At 38.0% G+C, this 24,136-nt stretch overlaps 2 protein-coding genes across 11 annotated transcripts; both read left to right on the top strand.

The window, feature by feature from the left end:
- Positions 1–4,925, top strand: myoz1a (myozenin 1a). Of its 3 annotated transcripts, none has more exons than XM_031316123.2 (7): positions 1–126; positions 260–295; positions 2,130–2,216; positions 2,474–2,661; positions 3,152–3,431; positions 3,799–3,961; positions 4,048–4,925. In XM_031316123.2, exons 3-7 carry the CDS (start codon positions 2,132–2,134, stop codon positions 4,277–4,279), a joined length of 948 nt encoding a protein of 315 aa, XP_031171983.1. In that variant the 5' UTR covers positions 1–126; positions 260–295; positions 2,130–2,131; the 3' UTR covers positions 4,280–4,925. The 3 variants fall into 3 exon arrangements, 2 of the variants coding, with proteins under 2 accessions (XP_031171983.1, XP_031171984.1); XR_004895250.1 differs by having other exon boundaries at positions 47–295; positions 4,048–4,335; positions 4,366–4,925; XM_031316124.2 differs by having other exon boundaries at positions 47–295.
- Positions 4,926–6,343: 1,418 nt separating this feature from the next.
- hhat (hedgehog acyltransferase) lies at positions 6,344–23,886 on the top strand. Of its 8 annotated transcripts, none has more exons than XM_031315973.2 (13): positions 6,344–6,499; positions 6,547–6,586; positions 7,968–8,114; positions 8,212–8,276; positions 8,577–8,690; positions 8,786–8,980; positions 10,239–10,451; positions 10,838–11,015; positions 11,887–12,037; positions 13,414–13,449; positions 16,748–16,949; positions 17,485–17,629; positions 21,168–23,886. In XM_031315973.2, the coding sequence occupies exons 3-13, from the start codon at positions 7,994–7,996 to the stop codon at positions 21,251–21,253; spliced, it is 1,506 nt and encodes a 501-aa protein (XP_031171833.1). In that variant the 5' UTR covers positions 6,344–6,499; positions 6,547–6,586; positions 7,968–7,993; the 3' UTR covers positions 21,254–23,886. The 8 variants fall into 8 exon arrangements, 6 of the variants coding, with proteins under 6 accessions (XP_031171833.1, XP_031171837.1, XP_031171836.1 ...); XR_004107766.2 differs by lacking the exon at positions 6,344–6,499 and adding an exon at positions 13,764–13,858 and having other exon boundaries at positions 6,516–6,586; positions 21,168–21,267; XM_035992136.1 differs by lacking the exons at positions 6,344–6,499; positions 6,547–6,586 and adding an exon at positions 6,595–6,717.
- Positions 23,887–24,136: the final 250 nt, after the last annotated feature.

Here is a 24,136-nt window from a genome sequence, read left to right on the forward strand (position 1 = left end):
TTTCAGCTGCCCCCCCACCCCTATTCATACTCCTACCCTACCTCAACCTCGTCCTCCGGTCTTGACACCAACACTGCTGCTACCCACACCCCTAACCCTCTGGAAGATCTGCCATCTGAGTGTAGGGTGGGTTTTGCACTTCCAGGGAACCTGGGTCCAGCCATACGTAGGGTCAGAGGCACTGAAGGATTTGTAAATTTGTGATCCAGATCACCACCATTGAGCCCTGGGTCTCTTTTTCTCTGTTTGGTATTTATAGGTCTGTCTCTCCTCCCAGGATTGCAACAAAAACCTGGTGAGTGGATATGCATCCCATTGGTGTGCTTTATTGTACTAAAACAGCTTGGATTTAAATTCAAACTACTATAAATATGGGATGAGGGAATAAAAATGTGCAACATGTTCCCAATCATAACTTTTGTGGCGTGTGCAGCTGATCTAAGGAAAAAAATGGAAGAGGACCTCATAAACTCAGTAAACATTATAACTTTGGTTGGATGCTTTTGATTCTACCAACGATTAAAGTAAAATGGCTCTGGGAGTGACTTTGCTGCTTTTAGATTTTCCCCGTACATCTTAAAATGAGCAAAGGAATGACTAAATGTGCTGACCATCCCTCTCTGTGGGCGTTGCAGATATTTTATATGGTGTTACAAAACCCTGACATGGGGGAGGTAAATCTGAGCACAAGAGGTCTCTAAGCTTGTAATTATTTAAGGCAACTAAAACAGTGTCTAAAACCCTCCTCGTTAACATCCACAACTACTCCAGATCTCACTTGTGTTGTGAGAGAGGTTCAAACATACATTTAGAATCGATTTCTGGAGGTGTGTATTGTGTCCTTAAGGGTTGTGTCAAGCCCATTTGATAGTTGAATGACGCCATTACATGTCGCTAAAATGTCTTGGCTGGAAATGGCTTTTAAAAATAGCTGCAGTGGGTTGAGTTACAGTCAGTGGCTGTGATGTGATGTTTTGCCACTTGACTGGGTCTTAAGGAAACTGTTGAGAGCTGAAGGTGCTGATATGCATGTAGCAAGACAAAAAAACGGTGTAAAATACAACACATAAGATAACGTAAGAACCAGATACATATCCTAGACTAGGAAGCCATTATAGGTTGTAAGAAATGTGGTTGTTAATGTTAATATGCTTCAATGGTGAGTGATATCTCGACCGATGAGACGGAGGAAAGTATTACTCCCACTTTCCCCCGCCTACATGTTCCTATGCAGGCTGCAGATTGGGGAATATGATCAGCTGCTATTTTATGATCCTACAGCCTTCAATTTTACTGCAGAATAGCAGCACATTGTTGACCAATACCTCCCTGAACCACAGCATTCTTCTGTTTATGTTGACTTAGCCTGTGTGCAGATCTTGTGTCCCCAAACAAAACTGAAGTACACATTAAGCTATATGTTTCCTTTGGGGCAGATATCTGTTTCGTTGGGGAATGTAGAAAATCTGAGGGCACTGACATCCCCCTTGAACTTGAAAAATGAGGAGGGCCCATGTTCTATGTCTGTCTGTCTGATACATTCAGGTCCCGTGGATTCACTTTCAGGGGTTGTTGATGGCTATACAACACCTACAGAACAGGCTTTACTGTAGGTGTTGACGGTAAAGAGTGATCTTGATAAGTTGGAGATAATCGCAAAGCAGTCAGGTTTCTTTCAAGTGTGTGAAATCCTAAAACTGTAGGAAAAACCCTCCCTTTAATGCATTTCATCCTTTGTCTGAACCTGCAGCTATGTAGATTTTGAGTAATATCACTGTCAAAAAGTTTTTTTGAATAGTAACAAGGTTACGTGAAATATAACTATTAATAATATGATATAATTCATGACATCAAGCAAAACTTCCTCAAGATGCTGCATTGAAAACATTGTTTGCTTTAGTTTTATTATGTAATAAACATTCTGAAATAGAAACAATGTTATTCATATTAAATTTATAGTTCAACAACTAAATGTTTTCTAAAGAAGTTTGACATTACTTTGTTTTTGTCTGTTGTGAGAAAGAGGTTCACTTCAATTACTTAATATGATCAAAAAACATATGTTCAAATGTACGTTTGTAACCATAATATGGTTACTGCTAACACTGAGTTATTTTCTGAACCTGCAGTCATGCCTCTGGGAAAACCTGCCCCGTTAAACAAGCGGAAAAAGCTCTCCAAGATCATAACTGACCTATCGCATATCAACCAGGATGGTAAGGCTGGCATGAACATGTTCATATAAAAACAGAATACATAAATAGATGGATGATAGGTTTAGATACTGTAGGTGGGGAACTTATCTTACAAGATACGTGGGGTTTTGTCTTCAGTAAGAAAATAACACAAAACAACAAAATGTTATTAACATAACTATTATATATTACTCTGGGTTGACTTTGTTTATTTAAAAGAATTCATGTATTTTGCACAATCAGGATACCGTACGTATGTTCGAATGTCCCTTACCTAGAGTATGACTCGGAGCCAGAGGCATCTGAGTTTGACCTGGGAACAAAGATCAGGACTCCCAAAGACATCATGCTGGAGGAGCTTTCCCTGCAGAACAACAAAGGCTCCAAGATGTTTAGGATGAGGCAGAAGAGAGTGGACAGGTTCATCTACGAGAACAACCCCGACGTCTTCAGCAGTGAGTCTATGGTAAGAGCATAGTTCATGGAGAAAACAAAATCACTTTTTGGGAATTTCAAAGGAAAATTGATGAATTTTATCAAATGTAATGGTACAATGTGAATAAACCAACCAGAAATTCAACATAGGAACTTGTGGCAATTTTTTGAAGAAAAAAGTGTCACTGTACAATCCTTAATCCGACCCTAAAACACTAATTTCCATTCATATTATAACCATTTGAAAGAAACACAGTACTAGGACTGAGAACAGACTTTTAAATTTTGAGTCATCTGGACCCATGATGTTTCAACCCTTTGCCTTAGATCTTTACTGATCAATCAAACCAGCTAGATTTGAGTTTTTTAATTGTCTGGAGGAAGATAAAGTCCTCCAATACACAATTAGGACTCAGTGTTCTCAGTAATGCTTGTCAGGTGTAACTTGAACAAGAAGATAAACATGGTCAATCATATGCTGTGTGGCATATGGTTGATTATATTGATCATATTTCTTTCAGGACAACCTCCAGAAGTTTGTTCCCTCTCTGGGGGCTCAGATGGGAGGTGACATCATAAATGTTGGTGGGCATTTTGTTAGCAAACAGCTGCATTTTGGAGGGATCCTTCCCGGAGGGGCCCCTGTGCCTCCTCCGAAACCTGGAAGCAAAGGTGCAGGAGCAGGAGGAGCAGGAGGAGCAGGAGGAGCAGAAGGTGCAGAAGGTGCAGGAGGACTGGGTGGGGGTGACCATGGGAAAGATGGAAAAGGAGAAAGAGCTAGTGGGTGGTCTCCACTAAAAGGTTGGTATCATTTTTTTGGCCATTTTTAAGAGGATTTAGTTTAATGGTCCAGCACCTCTAAAGCTAACTCACACAGTCTCTACACACACATTTTGAAATAAGGGGACAAAGTCTGGCTTGCTATTTCCCTATGTTCCCAGTCTTTGTTCTAAGCTAAGCTAACCAGCTGCTGGCTCTAGATACATATTTAGCGTACACACATGAGAGTGGTATTGATCTTCTCATCTAACTTTTAGCAACAAAGCAAAAAAGGATATTTCCCAAAATTGTCAGATACATAAATGATCAGTCCACAGACTGTTAAATATATTTTACAACTTTATATCGAGAGTGTCTTATGCTCTAGACTTGGATGTTTTCTTCACAGGAGGTGGGGGGGATTATGCATCTAAGCTGCTTCATCTGAAGACATACGTGTCACCATGGGAGAAGGCCATGAAGGGTGATGAAACTCTGATAGCCACTCTGAAAACTAGAATGCCTGTTCCCACTGAAAAAAAGGATTCGCGCAAGTACAAATGCTTTAACAGGTACTTCCCTCAAGGCCATTGCAGTACATTGTAGGTGCTTTGTGACAAACAGGGGCTTTAATAATCCACTTGCCTTTCTCTGCCAGGTCTGCCATGCCCTTCGGCGGCTTCGAGAAGGCTAACCAGTTCATGAAATTCCAGTTGCCCGAAACTGAGATCAAACAGGAGCCTGAACCCACAGTCGTGTACCAACATGACATCGCCTGCCGGCCCTCCTTCAACCGCACTCCTATTGGCTGGGTGGGCAGCAGTGAGCCCGGCACCATTAATATGGAGATAGATACTGTGCCCTTTGATGGAGAGACTGACGAGCTGTGAAAAAATACACTGTGCACATGCACACCTGTATGCATGAATGCATGCATATACTGTATGCATATACTGTATGTTAGCATGCATACGCACATGCACACACACACACACACACACACACACACACACACACACACACACACACACACACTCATGAGCTTACATTTAACTTATATTGATGAATTTGAATCTCAGTGTGGTTAACTGAAAGCGTACATAAAATGTGATCATGTTCTCCTTTTGCTCTGTATCTGGTTGTAAGGCAAAGAAACAAGCTGTAGATGTTGTCGGAGGAATGAAACATCAAACGTTTATTTGATGAATTCTTAAGTGGAGTTTAAACACTCAATATGTCAGAAAAGTTTTTGTTCTTGGTGAAGAGTTGCAGATTTTTGTCAATGAGGAAAGAATGAATCAAGTGTGACGGATAGATTTATGCATGTTACTGTTGTGCACACTGTTTTGATGTTGTTACCATATTTGTTATTGCCCATTGCCTTTTTTGTTATTTTGTTGAGCTGTGAAAACCCTACACACCTGTCTGGTTCACAGTGCATGCATATAGTTAGTTGCTGATCAATTAACCTACTAACTATACCAACGCAGTTTCTCCACATTAAAACCAGAGTGATTAAAATGTCAAGGGAAATCATTTTGTGTGTGTGAAAATTCTTACCAATTTAATTTCCAATGTTCAAATATATGTGTACAATACAGAATTTCAGCAACCTTTCAATCAGAATAGCTTCAAAGTTAAAATCAAAAGAGGGACTATTTTAGCAATCAATGAGAGATCAGTCATAAATGCATCATATTTTAAAAGTTGATCATATTTTTTGTTTGAAAATTCTTCAAAGTAGCTATAGCTTTCAAATACACCTAGTACTTTAATGAGGTAAAAGTATAAGGTAGCAAAATGAAAGTAATTAATTACAGTACTTGACTTTCCACCTCTGGCTAAAACCTACAGCATATTAGTAGGTCTTTCTGTCATAAACTGACAGCCACTCCTGCACAGTTGGGGGCAGTCATGCTCTAAAAGTTGTTTGCCTGTCAAAATGAATGAAACCAAGAAAAAGAAGAAGAAGTCAATGAATGTTATGACAGGGTGTTATGTTCCTCTAACAGCATTGGGATAACATAATAAAAGGGAGATATTTACACTTAATCCAAAAAGGAGTAACGTTAGGTATGTTAAGAAGTAGGGAAACAAAGCAGACAGAGCAAGTAACAATAAGCAAGCTGAGGATTAAACATAGCTATCTGTGATGATGATCACACAAACCAGTTTGATGCTTTTACTATAATGAGTATAGGAAAGCATCCAACTGTTTTTTGTGATCATTGTGTACCAAAAAACTAGAGCATGCTTGTTAGTTGCTCTTTATAACAGATGGTTAGTTGCAGGAAAGATGTATCAGAAAGAAAGGACATGGAAGAAATGAGACGATTTGGGTTAACGTATGAAAGTGGACAAGGCAGGAGATGCTTGGCTAGTTTCAGTGGTGGAATGTAACTAATTACATTTACTCAAGTACTGTATTTAAGAAAACATTTGAGATACTTGTACTTTACTTGAGTCTTTTCTTTTAATGCCACTTTCTACTCCTACTCCACTACATGGAAATATTGTACTTTTTACTCCACTACATTGATCTGACAGCTTTAGTTAGGTACTTTAGAAATTAAGATTGTTGCACACAAAACACATGTAGTTTGTAAAATATGATGTTTTATTATAAATTAAACTAACGTTACCCAACAATATAACGGCCTACAAGTCTAGCTGAAATGATTAGACCATTAAACACAGAACTGTTTTGATCATTTTCAGTTTCTAAAATGTGAGAATTTTTCTTCATTGAGTACTTTTACTTTTAGCTAATACTTTAAGTGCATTTCCCTGGTGATACTAACATACTTTTACTTAGAAACATGTTCAGTGCAGCAGTTTTACTTGTAACTGAGTATTTTTTAAGTGTGGTATTAGTACTTTTACTTTAATAAAAGATCTGAATACTTCTTTCACCACTGGCTATCTTACCTTATGAGAACAGGACTGATGAGGAAAATCCGACATACTGGACACTGTAGGAGTTAGCTGGCTAACGTTAACTCCAGAAGATGGCAGTAGTGCAACATTAAGGATGCAAGATGCCTAAAACCTAGCTAGCTAAAGAAGAAGAAAAAAAAATCATGTTCCTTTGGTCCAGGCGCAGAGGCTCTATCCATAGACAGTAAAAGAAAGGCTCTATCAGACAATGCAGTCTACAATTTACAGCGTCGCAATGGACACCGGCCCAGTAATATTAGGTAACACTGCAACTTGTTCAAGAGGCTGTCTTATGTAACGTTAGCTAACTGGCATTCGGAAGTTTTCAGTAGCCTTACAATGTGGGAATAAAACGAAAGACTGAATTAGCACCAAAACTTGAACACACACGGTGACTTGGTTTTACTGGTCTTGTAATAATCTCAAATGCCAAGACGGTGCTGAGGAATGGTAGTATACTGGTTTGGTCACTGAAGTAGCTAGCTAGCTAGCTAACAGCAAAGATCCGCGCAGTGTTACCTAGCAACGGCAGTGATTGCTATTTGCCAACTGTTAGGCATAACATCACGATGTATATGATGCATTCACGTGCTCCTAGGATGGTCCCTTTTCCCGATTTGGGAAGTTGTTCTTCCGACTTAGGTGTGTTTATAAGCTTTAAGTCGTAATGTGGAAAAACAAAGTGACTTGGTTTTACTGGTCTACAAAGAGGATGTGTTGCATTGCATTGCTCAGAGCTTAAAACAATATCTTTTTCCAGTTTATTTCCACTTTAAAGCTTTATAGTAGGCCTACTGATTTTGTCCCAGACCTGTTGCAGCTCCAGTAACAACTAGCTAAAATATCTAACGTGATGGCTAACGTTCCACCATTGATGTATTAATATAAGACCTCTACACCAGTAAAATAACACAATACATTGCTTTACCTGACTTATCAGAGTTAATGCTAACAAATTTGTCACTCTACGTGCACGGTGCACAGCAACCTCAATACCACAATGCCATATTACAAATGACTGTATATGCAATACGTGAGTTAATAAAATGTTTCTTATCATTAACATTTACTTTCGTACAAGTGGTGTAGCAAAAATGTCGCCGACTTCCGAGTCATTCCAACTTGAGGGGGCATTCACGTAAATGTTCCCACTCGAGAACTCATTTTTACGATTATTCTGAAACCACGTCATTAATGTTACTTCAGTCAGTACGATGAAAATAATACCAAATATATAGGTCTAATTTTAAATTAATTTGTTCCGTTACTTCTGTCAACAGTAGCGTACCTCAATTTGTTGTTTGATGTGGTCAGATATGTTTCCAGACTTTATGACGGAGCTAAAGACAACAAAAAAACTGGACAATAATTTAGTTAAATTGAGGCTATTTAAACATTGCCTGAGCCCATGGATGTATTAAGAGAACCTCTAAGTGTTGCACCCTGGTTGCACCATTGTTTCATTTGATTTAAAAAAAAAAAATCTCTGCAGGTGGTCTTGTCTTAATGTCCCTAGGATCACTTTTTCAAAATTAGTATTATTATTTATTGAAAACAGACATTTTAAAATAGAGTTAAATAAAGTAATTTCAGTTTCACATCCAGATGATATTTTATGTTTTTAACCCAAACACACTTTAGGTGTACTAGGACAGTGACTTTGCCTGATGACATCTAAATCAAAGGCCCAGTTGGCACCTCTGCCATGGACAGAGATCCTTGCATATTGGGTGCTGTCCTTTGGCTCTCATTTGTACTCTTTCTACCAACTGCACAGGTTCTCTAAAGGTAAGGTAGATATATATAATATCTGTGGTTTAATGAATTGAGCAGGAAAGGTAAAGAAAAATGAAGCTGTCATTTCCTGTTTTTTGTTTTTCCTCAGAGCATGAAGCAGGATTAGAGAGAGAATTCCAGTTGGGAAAAGGCCTTGTTACAGGTTTTAAAAGGGTAAGTTTAGTGTGGAAATGACTAAAAGCCCAATCTAAACCAACATTATCATGCATCTCACTGAAAACACAGGTTTGTTTTAAGCACATAGTCTATAATAATATCTAATAATATTTTGTGTCACAGAATGCTTTGAAATGGGTTTTTTTCTTCAGTTATATAAGTTTTTTTAAAATACTTTATCCATTTGATTGATACATAAAAATGTATTCAAAACACATTTTGACTGTTCAAAGCCTCTATATAACAGACTTCAAGTGTAATTTAAAGGCCCATGGTGATGTTAGTTGTTTTTGTCAGGACCTATCAGACTTTGAGTGGACTTTCTGGACAGAATGGGCTAAGAAGTCTTTGCTGTGGACTCTGATTGGTCATGGCTTAATATCGAGATTGACCAGCATCTTTTACCCCAAGGTACAAAGCAGCTGCTACAGTACTGTTTAAGTGGAATATTGCTATCAGGTGGGAGATGTTTTAATCCAACATTTTTTTGTATGTTTCTCTAATAGTTTAGGGTGCCAGCACTCACGACATATGGCCTCTTAGCAGCCAGCAGTGTGTTGGGGATTAAAGGTGTGAGTGTGCTGCTGGTACATCTGGGCCTGTCCTTTTCAGTGGCCCAACTGCGAAAGCCTGCTCTGTCATGGGCCTGCAACCTGCTGCTGCTCTCCACACTTCACATCCAACCACTACAAGAGATCCAGGTGGGTTGTATCACTGAATTATATCTGTTCCTGATTTTGGAGTACTGTCCTTATTTTCTGTTAAGGATAAAAACATGTTTCAAATTAAAGTGAAAGACAAATTTAAAATGCTTTTTGCTATGTAAATATGAATCTGTTAAGTATGTTTAAAACTGTTTGTGGGTTAAAAAAACTAGAGTCACAAAACTATAAAGATTTAGGTTGACCAAGGGCCAGCATCTCCACTTGATGTGTGTCTGTGTCTATACTAGCATTGTACAAATTGACCATTACTTTTATGTTAAGAATAACTGTTTGATCAGATTTTATTAAATTTGATTATCACTCAATGTAATTTTTGCAAAGAACACAAGAGGGCACAGGATACCAAGGAGACGTACAACCATTTAGCGACTCAGTTGCAGTGTGTCCATACCACAAGAAAGTTGAGTGAATTTATTTGAAGCATACATACTAAGCATGCTATTTCCAGTTTTTCCTATTAGAGGATGGGAAAATCACTTCCTATAACCAACATTTGAGTGTGAGGCAATGGAAGACATATACTACCAGACAGTATTCATATTCTTAAAGTCAAACATTTATTGCAGTGGAAATTAAAGAATGTCAACAAAGTGGCATTTTACTTAACTGCCTTTTCTTTATTAATACAGCATAACGATGACAACAAGTATTTCAATTCAGTTTTAATATGACTTAAGGAACACTATTCCATTCCTGTCTATACTGATTGTTTTTTTATGGACATTGGCTCTTAGTGTTTCACTACATTTGGGTTTTCTTAGCATCGTCTTCTTATAAACCTGCTCACACATGAAGAATGTTTACAGCCAGGAAAATATGCTCCAGTTACAATGGTTGGAAATTTGAATTTAGTAAGTGAAATAGACGTGACAGACCTGTGCATGCTTATAAAAATCTGCCTCTTTCACTCCTGTGCTGTGCTCACTCGCAATTGCATACAATTGAGTCCTGTGTTCACACACAATTTTAAAAGCAGTGAAATCCCCAATGCTGTTAAGCAGACCTCATTAAAAGTTGTGTTAAGCATATGTTTATTAGTATGTGTTGACAGATTTTCATAACCATTTGTCCCAATATGCTGTGACCTGCTAATATTCTCATTTTAAAGTCTCATATTTAAAAAAAGAATGATTTTAAAAAGCATATCTAAATTTAGTGTCAGACTGTCACTACTGATATAAGGATTCCTCAGAAATGGTTTGGAAATAATTGGCCTTCCCACTTTATTACACAGAGAGGCTGGTATAAGACCGAGGAGGAGTACTATCTGCTACTGTTCAGTGTTGCTGTCTGTGGTCTACGCTTCATCAGCTTCAGCCTGGAGCATTGCTGGTGCCCTCCAGACCATGGTGGAGTTGTGCAGCTTTGTTGGTTGTTTTCATACACCTTCTATCATCCTTTTTTCTACAATGGACCCATCATCACGTACAAGGACTACGTTGAGCAGGTAAGAGAGCCAACAAAGGCTACTCCTGAATTAAACTGTGATTTAGTCTAAAATCTCCTCTTGTTTTGTCAGGAGGAGGCTAATTGCTGCTACAGATGATCTCAGGTCACATTTTTACATAGTAGACATCACATACGTGGTGGGCTTTTTACAAAAGGATAGTGACTTGAATGTTTTAGATTTGTAGAGAAATAGCTATCTGACTGTCACTTTTACATCACTAAAAGGTGCAGAACCTTTTATGCCTGCTTGTTTTTTTAATACCCATCTTTGGAGTAGGTTTGTACATATTCATATAGTATGTGTTTGCTCTTTTATTACAATCCTGTTTATTTTTTCTTTTAACCAGCAACTCTTAACAACAAGCTCACTTTCTACACTTGCAGATGCGGAGGCCTGCTGAGGAGTGTGACAGGGAAGAATCTGTTTTTAGTTACTCGGTGCTAAGATCATTACGGATCATACTGTGGTGGTGCATCGCAGAATACATGATCCATGTAATGTACATGCACTCCATCCAGTCTAATGAGACCTACTTAGAAATCCTTCCTCCCTGGGCCTTGGGTAAGTCTTTATACTGTATGTATGTTTGGCTGTTATGTACAGTATAACATTGACTTGCAGCTTTAATGTTTCTTTAATGTTTCCCTGACAAACTTTGAACATGTTTTCAAGATGCAGAATTTGTTATCCCCACAGGATTTAGTTGGTTCTAAAACTCTATCAGATATGCTAATTACTGTCTTACTCATTGTCCTCGATTCATAATGCAGTCATCATGATCTGTGGTGTGATTTTGTTTATATTTTAATAAAGTGACAGAATTTCTGTCTGTTAAGTATTTATTTATTTACTTTTATATTTTCACAAATTAATCAGCCAGTCTAACCCCTGTCTTTGCAGGACATTTGAGTCCTAAGTTTTGGCAAGTATATGCAATTTACACAGGTGGTCGCTGTGCATGCACAGCCTCAAGTTTGATCACTAATCATTACTAGTCATTTACTTACCGTTGTCCTATCTGCCCCCTAGTTGCCATAAGCAGATATAGAAACGGTATCATTATCATTTACTGGCCTCTTTTTCGCAGTTCTGCTTAGCTTTTCTCAGCAGCGCTTTAATGTCAGCAGCAAATAATGTTTGCCGTCATATATTGATTCCTCCTCTGTTGCTCCTCCTGAGGTTTTCTTCCCTCTTTCCTAATTAAAAGTTTTTTTTGGGAGTTTCCCTCTTTTGAACAGAGGGTCTAATAATAAAGGGTGTTGAATGCTGTACAGATTGTAGAGGCCCTTTGAGGTGAATTTGGGCTCTATAAATAATAATAATAATAATAATAATACATTTAATTGACTTATAACACAGGAAAGTTGTCTTTGGAAAGTAAAGAACTTTGCTTAATCATTCCAACAACACACCTTTTTTTCCTCCTTCACAGGCGGTCTGGCCCTGGCCCTCGTCCAGTTCTTCTATGTTAAGTATCTGGTGCTGTTTGGCCTTTCATCCATGCTGGCTACCTTCGATAAACTAGTCCCCCCAAAGCTTCCTCGTTGTGTCAGCATCATGTACAGTTTCACAGGGATGTGGAGGTAAGATCATACAGTGGAACCAATTACAGTTACCACTGACATAAATACAGTATTATATTAGTCTAGCAGCATTCGTTAACACTTCAGTGTCTGGAAAAGTTAAAATACCTGGTGTTCTTTAAGGAAAAGGTAAATCGAAGGTGAAGTACTGAACACCTTAAGTGCATTAGATTCAGACTGGGCACAGTGAATTGTCTCATCTTCTGTCATTACTTGCAATCAGAACAATAGGTCACCTCTGCACCAAGAACATTATGTCATTCTTCAGTGCAAAAATAGATGCAATTAGGCTGAGGGTAGAAGAATACTGTATATAAGGGGTGCTGCAAATTAACCTGAGGGAGGAGAATAGAAGTGTGGAGAGTTGCAGGAAAGGAGATGTACACGTAGCATTTGTAGTTCCAACAAAGACAAGAAAGTCCACATCTATTTCCGAGCAGGTCAAAAAGGTAGTTGAACCAGAATCATACATGCTACGCACGCACACACAGTTTCTGTCCTACCTACCTTAAATGGCATGATGATGATCTCTACATTTATTAAGCTCATTTAACACTTCTGCAACCAAGCAAAGGAATAGACTATGCCTGGTTTATGCTGAAGGGGTCACAATTGCTCAAGTTAAATGAACACACACACATTGCAGTGCTTGTTACATAGTGATAAAGCCCCTTAATCAGCAAGACTTAAATATAAAAAAGCCAAAGGCAACAGCATTTCTATTGCTTGGAAAAAAATATTTCAGGACATTCAGCTATATGCAATGGTGAACATTTTGTGTCACAGTGCCATTTGTGTTTCCCATTTAGGAAAATAAGAAATATACATATGGCTGATACAATGCAAAGTATGCTGTAATTTAACCATATTTTTTGGTTTTGAAACCAAAAGCTGATGCCTAGTTTTCAGCCTGGCAACCACTTTTAACTCTTCTCGCAAAATCACTCTGTTCCTAAATGTAATTAACAATGAAAAAATGCTCTCTTAATTCAGACCACATACAATTAGATAGCTTATGTTTGGTTTTGCCATAAAAATGCACTGGCTGTAGACCAGCTCGACCAATGTGCTGACACCAATGGACTCCAATCCGGCCTGTGTGTGCTGAGCTGGGCAATGTTGACAACATTGATGGAATGCATAAAACTGTCCGCTGACATCACAAAACAGCTTCAGTTTACAGGCATCACAAAAAAAAAAAACAACCCAACAACCCTTTTTCTAATCTTCTTAATGATAAAGAGTGTGCACACATCCATCATATATACTGCATATGTTTATATGAAGCCCAGTGCTCAGGTGTTTCTTACTCGGTGCTATATTAGTATGTAAATTTGTGACTCAATATTCATTTCTTTTTTTTTGTTCACTCTCAGGCACTTCGACGAGGGCCTGTATCGATGGCTCATCAGGTAAGAGGCACTTCATGAGCGGTGGACAGACTAATTCAGATGTTAATGCTTACTAAAAATGTGAAATGTCATCTAAATCAAATAATAGCTCTATAATATATATCACTGTCTGTCTGTCTGTCTGTCTGTCTATCTATCTATCTATCTATCTATCTATCTATCTCTCTCTGTCTACCTATATAGCTATTTACATGTACATAGAGTAGCTTTTTATCTATCTATAGTTATATTGCCTAATATGTAGAAAAGTGTGCTTAATCATACTGTATCTGTTATGTATTGCACACTTACTGTAAAGAGCTCATTTCCTGCAGGGCATTGAAATTGTTGAATAACCTTAAAAAGGTGCCATTCTCCAGCTGCCTGCCCGCATGTTTTATCATAATGGACAAGGATGCTGCATTTGCATGTAGGCTTTCTCATGAATATTGTTCCCTAACCCTGGAGAAATGCCTACTTGTTTAATATGTGCATATGTAATGGCAGCGTTATGTGTTTGCTCACTTGTACTTTGGACAACGCACATTATCAGTTTGTCTGCTTTTTAATGATGCACACTTCGCTGAATGCAGCCTAATGGGAGGTTATGTTCTGCTTGGTAGACGTGGGTTGCTACATTAAGGCAACGCTGGAGTTGCATGGTTGTCAGTAAACACACTGATATTCTGTGAAAATGTTCCCTTGTCTCGGTTATTGTTTGCTAATTAATTTTTGTGTTGACACGTATGATGGCGTACATGTACACCTGCTTTTCAGATGTTAAAGATGAGTTTAGAATGAAATCAGACTGCTAAAGAGGCTCCACATAATTTGCTAAAGATACCTGAATTTAAATTGCAAATGCAAGTTTCCATTTTAATCTGTGTCCAATGGACATTATTTTCTCCTGCTTAATGGCATCACTTGCAATTATCCTACTGCAGATGCAAGTGATACCCATGACACAATGCCCTGGCGTTCCTTCTTGTGAAAGTGCTTTTAAAGAGGTTTTAATGCAGTTCTAAAAATCTGTTGAAAATGGTCTGAAAAGTGCTAGATGAGTGCGTAGGTATTAAATGATGAGCAGCTAAGTGGCTCATTCTTCACCATTCCATTACGCTTTCCTTGTATGCCACTGTGTCTGAGGTTCTCTGTTTCACACTGTAATCAGCCAACAAAAGAGCTCTTACTAGTTTGCTTGATTGAGTTATTGCTGCTACATATGAGGAGGAACATTTGATCCCAAATCATGGAGAAAAATAGTAGTAAATAAATAATTGGGGGCATGGATTAAGAAAGAAAGATCAAGTACACTGTGTGTCTCTATAAGAGCACAGAAACCAACAATAATAGTTGCCAGTCTGATTTCTACTGTCAGTCTCTAAACCTTTTACTATATGCATGTTGTCTGCTCCATCTGCTTGCAGTAGTCAGGTGTTATATAAAACCTTGATTACTCAGGTATTAATGTAAGTAATTAAAATGATCATATCTTGATTAAAGGAAACTACTGTTTTTGTCAATGTGGAAAGTCCTATTTTATATATTTTCCTATGTTTTTGTGTGTAAGTGACTGATGGGAACAACAATCTTTGAAATTAGTCCAGTATTTAGCCAGATCACAGCGGCGAAACATGTATATAACAATGTAAGTTAATAGGGCAATTGTACAGCTTGTATTTACCTTCACAAAAGTGCTCGTTTTACCACTAACAGTCTCATATTAATATTCTAAGTGTCTGACAACATTATGGAAAGGATTTCTAAGGAGTAAGATCCTTTTTTTAAACATAAAAACATCCGCGAAATTGCAAAAAATTGCGTTTTCATTCAAAGTCAACAGAAACAAAATAAAACTACGAAAAGCTGTTTTGTGTCGACTTTTCCAACCATCACAACTCTAGTTTTGGTTGAAATAAACACATAGTTTACCGATTTACATGTGAAAATATATGTTGGCTCTATACACGCTATAAGTATTGCTTTTTTAAATGGAGTCTGGTGGGTTTAGCGCTAGCGACTTCAGAGCTGTTTCTGGTTAAACAGAAAGGTCTCAAAGAGGTTTTAAAGGTCTATCTCTGAAGGGATCATTTCCATAATGTTGTCAGACACTTAATCACTCAATTGTGATTGTGAATTATGATTACTCAATTGCCCTATTAACTTACATTGTAGCTTGTTTTGGCGCGGCCGACTGCAGTGATCTTGCTTAATACTGGACCAGTGTCAAAGATTGTTGTTCCCATCACTAACTTAGACACAAAAACATAGGAAAATAGGGTCCAGGTTGAAAAAAACGGTAGTTACCCTTTAACATCTGTTTAGAATCCGTCTACACCTAAATAATTTAAATAGACGGAAAGGTCCTCAGTATGTTTATGTATTCAGTCAGCTCTTATTTTAACACTCTGGTTCCTCTCCATCTGTTTTTGCACCTACTTTCGTGCTCCAATATGACCAAGCTGGCCACTCTATTTAAGGCTCAGAAAATGCTGGCTCATCTTTCAGGAACATTGATTATCCACAGGGTGGCTGAGATAATTAGTTCCCAGCTCAGCAACACTAGACAGAATGTGATGTTTGTTTCCAAGTGTGTTGGAGTGATGTTGAGACTCTCGGTACCTCTGGGACAGACGAGGCTCTCACAATATCTGAGGCCATTTGTCTTCACAGCATGCACCACAGTCTTTACTGATTGGTGGGATATTATTCACATCATGTGGGCTATCACATGAATACACAGCTGCTATTTTTATACCAGATGCGGTGTAATCTCATTTGAACCACAGTAGAATTAAATGCATGCCTTATCTGCTAGATATTTGCTGTTTGTTTCAACCAAAATGTTGAAATCAGACCTTATCCAACCAAAACAAGAGCAAGCTGAAGTGATGAATAACAAAGTCTATTTGACAAAGAAAGTGGGTTAAATGTGTGTCAAGCATTATTAACAACTTGGTAGGATTGATATTCCCTCTAGTGCCTCTATTTTTGCACTGGGCGTCAGAGCAGCGTTTTATTTGATTAAAAATCATTGAACATCATATGATCATTTGTGTGACAGGTGTTCTTTGCAATTCATTGCTGCATTGTGGTGCCATTTTTAACACCCCGTTGTTTGACATGTGCACTATTCACTGGCTGCAGTACATCTGTGTCCATGTCCTTACAAAATATCTGTCTGTTATTAATCACTTATTTATGTACTGTTTTCTTTGTGTCAGGCAGGTTATGATCAAATTTAAAGAGCTGTAACATTTTATTCATTCTGAATGTGTCATTTTGACAGATTTTTTCATGTTGTGTACTCATGTTCCAGATACATCTATGTGCCGTTGGGAGGTTCACACCATGGTTCTCTTTACAAAATATTATCCACTGGCCTTGCATTCGGATTTGTATGCCTCTGGCACGGTGGCCATGACTACTTGCAGTACTGGGCCCTGATGAATTGGGCTGGAGTTCTGGTGGAAAATGGACTGAAGTCTTTCTTTTCCTCGTCTTTTATTCACTCCATTGTTGTAAGTTTGAAATTCAAATCCAAGTTTACCTCTTGACAGTGCAGAGAAAGGATGTCAAAGAGATTAAAATTGTACATAGACATAATTCCCTGGTTATTCAATCAATTAGATTTTCAGTTAAGATGCGTGAACATAATGAAATCTTTCCTGTAACTAGAAAGAAAGGGGTCATGTAATCTGATTTAATAAGAGATCATGCCTGGAGCTGCTACAGTAAGTACAGACTGGAGACAAACTGGTTGGAACCTGTCACATCTAATTGGCACAGTACAGTTAACGGCCATCATTTATGTGAGTAAAAGTCTGTTTCCAATACATTAACAATAGAAACGTTGCTACTTTTGCCTTGGGAGAAGGTTCATGTTCTCAAAATAGTAAGTAAAGTAAGTCTGATGGCAGACTCTGTAATCCTCCTAGTTTATGTTCACACAGTTCATTAGTACCAGGTGCTTTGCTGCTCTTTGTTTCTCAGATTTATGATGAAAACCTCTTGTGGTTCTCCTGCAATTTACTTATTTATTCCCTGATTTCCCAGGAGCAGAATTTATCTGCGGCGATGGAAAGGCGTTGTGTTGCCCTTCTCTCTGCCTTCTCCACTGCCATGCTCATCCTCTCTAATCTGGTGTTCCTCGGGGGGGTACATGTTGGCAGAATCTTCTGGAAGCGTGTCTTCATTCAAGGTACATTGCCTCCCTCAACACTCACACATATAATATAGTAGGTCTGTATATTTCATAGTGTTTTCAGTGGATACTGGGGTATTTTATGCATTTGCATGGGCAAAGTCTCCCCAATAGAGAGACTTTCTAACAGGGACTGGTTGTGCCAGTCCCTGTTTTGCTCTTTGTGTCTTAATGTGGCTAATTTGGTACCTAAAGCAAGATGGCAGGCCCTCCTGATAGTCTGTCTACTCACGATAAGTAGTCTGAGCTGCACTCGCTGCTGGGTTGGGCGCAGAGTCAGTGCCGAGAGCTTAGCTCAGTGCTGATACTTCATCATATAATATAATAATATAAATTTAAAGAACATATTTGCTCATTTTTAAAGCAGCATTATCTAATTTTTTGGCCACTTGGGGGCAGTGAAACAAGATGTAAACACAACAGTGACATTAGTCTGTAAAGTTAGCATTATGTGCTAGCAAACGGTTTGCATTTTTACACATTCAGCAGACCCAGAACAACATTAGCATTTTCTGATGTTAATGTCGCACAGTCTTTGGGCCTCTTAAAGTAGCTATATGTAACTAACAGTGACGCTATTTTTATATAGTTTTTATTTATTCCTTTGCCTGGATCCGATTTTTCCTGCAAAGTTTAAGTTTCATTTAGCACGGATGTATTATTCTTTTCAGTCCGTGTTTGTGTTGGCCTACTATTTATAGGCCCCCTGTACTTGTGTAAAGTGTCCTTGGGTTTCATCCATCCATCCATCTTCGTCCGCTTATCCGGTATCGGGTCGCGGGGGTAGCAGCTCCAGCAGGGGACCCCAAACTTCCCTTTCCCGAGCCACATTGGGTTTCATGAAATGCGCTATATTAATCTGAGTTATTATTACGTTGGTTGCTACATCAAACTCTTAATGCTTTGGCTCATGACACAGTGACAGTGATACCCGGTTTATCTCATGATACATCCAAAGTAGAATAAGTTACCGTATGCAACACTTGAAATGCAACGATGCATCTGTAACGTATTCTCATATTGCAAATACATTTTTTTTGTCTCAGCAAAACATTTGTCGCAACTCTATATGACCTCCCGGTAACGCTAACTCAGTAATATACAGTGGGTAATATAGTAGCACCGTAAATAAAAGACGTTTACGACAGCAGGTGTGGTAAAAACTCTACCGCTTTTGTCCAAAGTGGCCGCTGGAATCAACACAAACTGAAAGATACATATAGCCACTTTAAAGTCGAGCTTACGCAGCCTGACAAAAGTCATATTCTAGTCACCAGTTAAGCTTTGTTGTGACAGTAACAATTTGTTGGAAGTCCGGCAGGCTCACAGCAAACTGTGTGTAACATTATGCTTCTTCTTAGTAGGCTTGATGTAAATAAGTTAATAGAAACCCAAAAATAAGAGCAGAGTGTTTTAAAATACCATTTCTGTTGTGAATTATTCAGAGTAAGACCTAGAAACTAAATGGAGAATCTCAGTTTTCCTTTACGCCGGTTAGTTTAGACCATTAAAATACTAAAAAGTAAAGATATAACATGGCACTGCCTGATGCTTACTTAAAATGTTTAAATAGATAATTGAACAAACCACTTCATGTTATTGCTTTCACTGAGTACTTGTGTTTTTGTACTTTAAATTGAAATATAATGCCTGAAGCTTTTCCTTGTGTCGTTAATGTGTCTGCACAATAAACCACGGGGGGGGGGGGAATCAATGCTTTTAAATCAGTTGGGATTTTTACTGGTGCAGTAGTGTAAATGCACTCTTTGACCTTTCTTACACTGTGTCTAAGTCGTATATGTTGACTGAGGATGCGTGTTTATTATATTCAGATGCCACCCAATAGCCCCCATGTAAGATTACTCTAAAGTCATAGTGCTGAGTGACATAGAGAGTTGTTAGAATTGTAACACACCGGTAGACAAACTGCATAGTATTAATTAAAAATTTTAATTTTTAAAATAAAATTAAATTAAAATTAATTAATTAAATTAAAAAAGTAAAATAAGGTATGAGTCATTACATGAAATCATATAGTTATAATGAAAATGTTTACTGTCTGTTTAAGTATAATATCAGTAAAAATACAGTAAAATTAGTTTGACCTGATGATGGCGCAAGATAAAAGGTTCAGTGGTCACCAAAGAGACCACAATTTATCCTGAGTGGAACATGTCTGTACCAAATTTCTTGGCAATCCATTCAATATTGAGATATTTCAGTCTGGACCACAGACAAACAAACAGACAGAGCAATCCCTAGAGCGATGCCACTAATTTGGCTAAAAAAGAAAATTATTCTTGTTCCTATCAGTTTAATGATAATGTCTCCAAAAAGATAGAAAAGGAAAATCTTGACTGACAAGTTTTCAGTTTCTACTTCTGATCACTAATCAGTTTAATAATTAGTTTTAAGTTGCCTCTCTGCAAGTGTTTTTTTCACCTCATTTGAACACGAGGCATTCTATTAATCAAGTGGCAGAAGAAACTGTGGTGTAATTATAGCACTGATTGATTAGACCCATAGTAACATGCAACTGGAGGAGATAGGTTATTCATTTGTTTTTTTCCTCTCTCTTTGCCAGGACTTAGTAATTAGTAGTAGCAACAAATTAATTCATAACGTTCCAAAATGGCAAGTAGATGGGACACATTTCTCAGTTGTGGCCAGAAGTTTTTCTCGTTTGACTAGTGGTGTATGCTTCCTTTAAGTTCTGCTTTTTACTCTGTTGGTTTGAAGTCAGTATCAACAAAGATTGAATTACTGGTTGGAGAATATATTTCACACTGAGGGCGTTAATGAAATGTACATACCTACAAAGACAAAACGCTGGGACATCTTGGAACAGCAAGGCTTGCTCATGGTGCATGCAGGGCATGAGCTGAAAGGCTTTGTGTGATTAATTTGGATGTCAGAAATACATAATATTTCAAGTTGTGCAAGGCAAATTTCTAATGTGATTAAACCAACATTAATAAAAAATTAAATAAATCAACATAAAATTATGCATATTTTCTACATACTAACATTTAATGTTGTTTAAACTTAAACACAAAACTTCTCTTCAGAATATAGACATTTTAACTGCAAAAATATGTCTTTTCTAGCCATAGCCCATGTAATCTTTCTCTTCCACAGACAGGAAACGAACAGTACAGCTGTGCATAAAGCAGCCCGTGTGTGTGAATTAGATTTTGACATGAATGGAAAAGAATAGACCATTGAAACGCATTGTGGGTGCAGGTGCAGGTTACTGAGATAATCTGGAGGCAAGCCAGTTGGGGAGGAGATGCAGACAGCTGTCCTTACCTGCCTGCTCGACCCTCTAAGAAGCAGCTATAAATAGAAAAAGAGAGTAACCGTACACTGTACAGTATAGAGAATTAACCAACTACTGTATCTACTACCCTCTGTATCTCTAGCTCTTGTAAAAGAATGCAACTCGTTATAGTAGTTACCTTAAAAAGCATCAGTGCATAGCAGTATGAATATCTACAGATAAAACAGATGAGTACAGATTTTCTTTTAATTTCAGGCTGGTCCACCATGGCCCCGCCTATGCTGGCTTTCCTCTACTGCTTTGCTCAGATTGGACTTGAGTGGACTTCTCACCCATCATGAGTCACCTTGACTTTGTATCGGCGCGAGAATACCTGCTACCAGACAACCAGCACAACCTGCTGAGTCCAATGCCTTGTCTTTACCAGCCAGAGTCTCTGTGGCGAACCTGGCTCGCAGCCACAGAACCTGTCCAAACCTGGCTGAAGTGCAGCTGAGCAGCCACTTTTCACAACCTGCAAGACTGGGCAAAATCTGTCTGTAAGCTGAGACTTAAAGGATTAGTGCTGATTCTCTCTAAGGAGAGAGTTTCCTACTTTGTGAAAAGTGCACACAAACTGTAATAGAATGATATTCAGGGCAGTGTCTAATAGGAGCCTCTGCAGTGTTTTCTACCCAATAAGCTACACAGAATCACTGTTATTCTAAGAAACTGTAAAAGAAAATATGGACCCTGCATCTGTCTTGGTTTTATGACTCTGATATGGTATTGCTCAGTGGTGCGGTAAGAGAAATGCTAATTTTATATTTACGTCCTCCTCTAGCTCACCACAAACACATTTGTGTTTTCAGAGATAGACAAAAGGCCCAGAAGACTGAATAAAGCAGCAGGAACCTGATCAATGTCATTATTTCCCCTACAAATGCAATTTGGGTGAGGTAGAATGACACTTAATATTAGTAGATGTAGCGCTAAAAAGCTTTAGCGGAACTATATACTAACTTTTCATTCAGCAAAGTAACAATGATAGATGACATTTATCCATCGGAATGCAGGGGAAAGCTATTTTTTTGAGCAAGAATGTTAAAACAAGCTGTTTGTTTTGTGCTAATGTGTTGTTATATAATGCCTCATATTTCCAAAATGTCAACTGTATAATACCTCAGTCTACGTTTGGATTAAAACCTTGTATTTCACGTTTTCTGATTATAAATATCCATCCATGTTATAATGAATAACCATACTGTACCTGATGCAAGGCATCATTCACAGTTTCACTGTTCAAGCCGTGTGTATGTCCTGATACATACAAGTCAGGAGTGTTTGGGTTATGTTGAAGGGGTTAATCTGATACCCCACAGACTGAGAAGCTCCTCCAACATAGACTTATAAAACTCTTTCAGAACTTTTTGTCTACTTTTGAAACAAGTTCTATGAGTATTGTTTAAAAGATAACACTGGTGTAACATTTTTCTTCAAATCCTGTGAAAAGACCAAATCCAACATGTTTGTCTGTTTCCAACTTCCCTACCCTGTCTGTGGCACTCTGCCCTCAGTCTCAGTTTTTAGCAAACGTTACTAAAACAATAGTCAATAATGTATTTTCAGCTGCAGATTGATACATACAGTATTTGGTGCACTTATGTAGGACAGTTTTATGTGAGATCAACACAAAATACTCATACTTATGAAGGACCATGTCAGCCAGTGTAACAGTGACTCATTGATAAAAACAATCATGGCGCTCTATGACAGAGGAATAAGCTATATCAGACAATACTTAGTGAGATTGATTTAGTTGAATTAGTTGTTTTTGGTCTTTTCGTAAAATAAGTAATATAAGAATATCACCAGACTTTTCCTTTAAGAGATGTTGAAGATGTTTGTCAAACTATTGGAAAGCGTAATGAATTCATTCATGCTCAATAAAGGCAAGGCTTTCCCATGACAACCAGCTTTAGTAAAGGGTTAGAGCTGCAGCGGTTAGCCAATTACCAATTAGTCGAACAGAAAATGTATCGTTAACAATTTTGAAACTTGATTCATCGTTTTACGTTTTTTTAAGCAAAAATGCTATATCTTTTCTGGTTCAAGCTTCTCACATGTAACGATATTCTGCTTTTCCCTACTCTTTATCATTGTAAACTGAATATCTTAGGGTTTGGACTGTTTATTGGACCAAAACAAGACATCTGATGACCTCACCTTGGAGTCTGAAAAAATGTGGACTTACTGTATTCTGACATTTTATATCCTAAACAATCCATGAATCGAGAACATAATAGGTTGATGAATGGATGACAATTATTATTTGCAGCTCTATTTAGGGTCATCAGGTTGAGGTTGTCCCACATGAATGATGAGTTGACCTGATGTAATGGGAGAAAAGTTTGACCAATGAGCCGCAGTTTAATCTCACACCAAAAAGTACATTACACACAGCTCTTTGTGATAAGTTTCCAATCTCAAAAGTGTTTGCATTTTACATTTCAGATTACAATGAATAGTTCACTTTGTAATCCAGTAGGAGATGACTAGTTTGTCACCAGTTTCTAAAGACAAACTTCATGTTCCAGGAAGTAACAGGAAGCTGCTTTAAAAGCTTATCTGTGCTTATTTGTCTTTTGAGCTTAAAAGTGTGATGTGGCAGAAACAATCTGATCCTCTGACTATTCACTGTGCACAGCAATGAAAGCAAACAGCTTCAGGGTATGGTTTCCAAGGAGATTAGTTTAAGACTGAGTGGATTTTAAATCAGAGGTGTCATCGCTGACTGATTCATCATTAACATGAAACTCTCATGTTGCCTTTGGTCCTCTGGTTGTTTATTATTGCGCCGTAACAATTATGTTCCCAAGGTTTGTATGTTCAGGTTCTCAATCAGTGAACTGTCTTAACTGTGCAGGTTTGTAATTTGTCAATCAAGGTACAGTATAATAAACAGTCTTATAATAAAATAACTGTGTAATCTATAGTCTGTTGGTTGTGGTGAGCTTCGAGTGTCTTCATTAGTTGATGTCTGTTCTTGGGATTATGACATGGCACTGTGTGGCACTAAGTAGGATTAATGTGAGCCTAGGGTCAGTGAGGAATCCTCTTAAATGGGCACAAAGTGTGAGGTTTATCTGACATAAGAAGATCAGCAAGAGAATAGACCTGCTGAGGTACACTTTCTCTGTAAAGTGCCCTTATCACTGGCAGGGTAGCTAAAACAAAGACTCACT

The sequence above is a fragment of the Sander lucioperca genome, chromosome 15 (genome assembly GCF_008315115.2).
Source record: "Sander lucioperca isolate FBNREF2018 chromosome 15, SLUC_FBN_1.2, whole genome shotgun sequence".
In the NCBI taxonomy this organism is placed as follows: domain Eukaryota; kingdom Metazoa; phylum Chordata; class Actinopteri; order Perciformes; family Percidae; genus Sander; species Sander lucioperca.

Bases quoted from the DNA above. Each gene is read 5' to 3' on its own strand.
- hhat (XM_031315973.2), top strand. From the start codon at position 7,994: ATGACATCTAAATCAAAGGCCCAGTTGGCACCTCTGCCATGGACAGAG. The intron at 8,981-10,238 runs GTGGGTTGTATC...TTTATTACACAG, and splicing joins AACCACTACAAGAGATCCAG to AGAGGCTGGTATAAGACCGA. The intron at 17,630-21,167 runs GTACATTGCCTC...TTTTAATTTCAG, and splicing joins GAAGCGTGTCTTCATTCAAG to GCTGGTCCACCATGGCCCCG.
- myoz1a (XM_031316123.2), top strand. From the start codon at position 2,132: ATGCCTCTGGGAAAACCTGCCCCGTTAAACAAGCGGAAAAAGCTCTCC. The intron at 2,217-2,473 runs GTAAGGCTGGCA...TCCCTTACCTAG, and splicing joins ATCGCATATCAACCAGGATG to AGTATGACTCGGAGCCAGAG. The intron at 2,662-3,151 runs GTAAGAGCATAG...TATTTCTTTCAG, and splicing joins TCTTCAGCAGTGAGTCTATG to GACAACCTCCAGAAGTTTGT.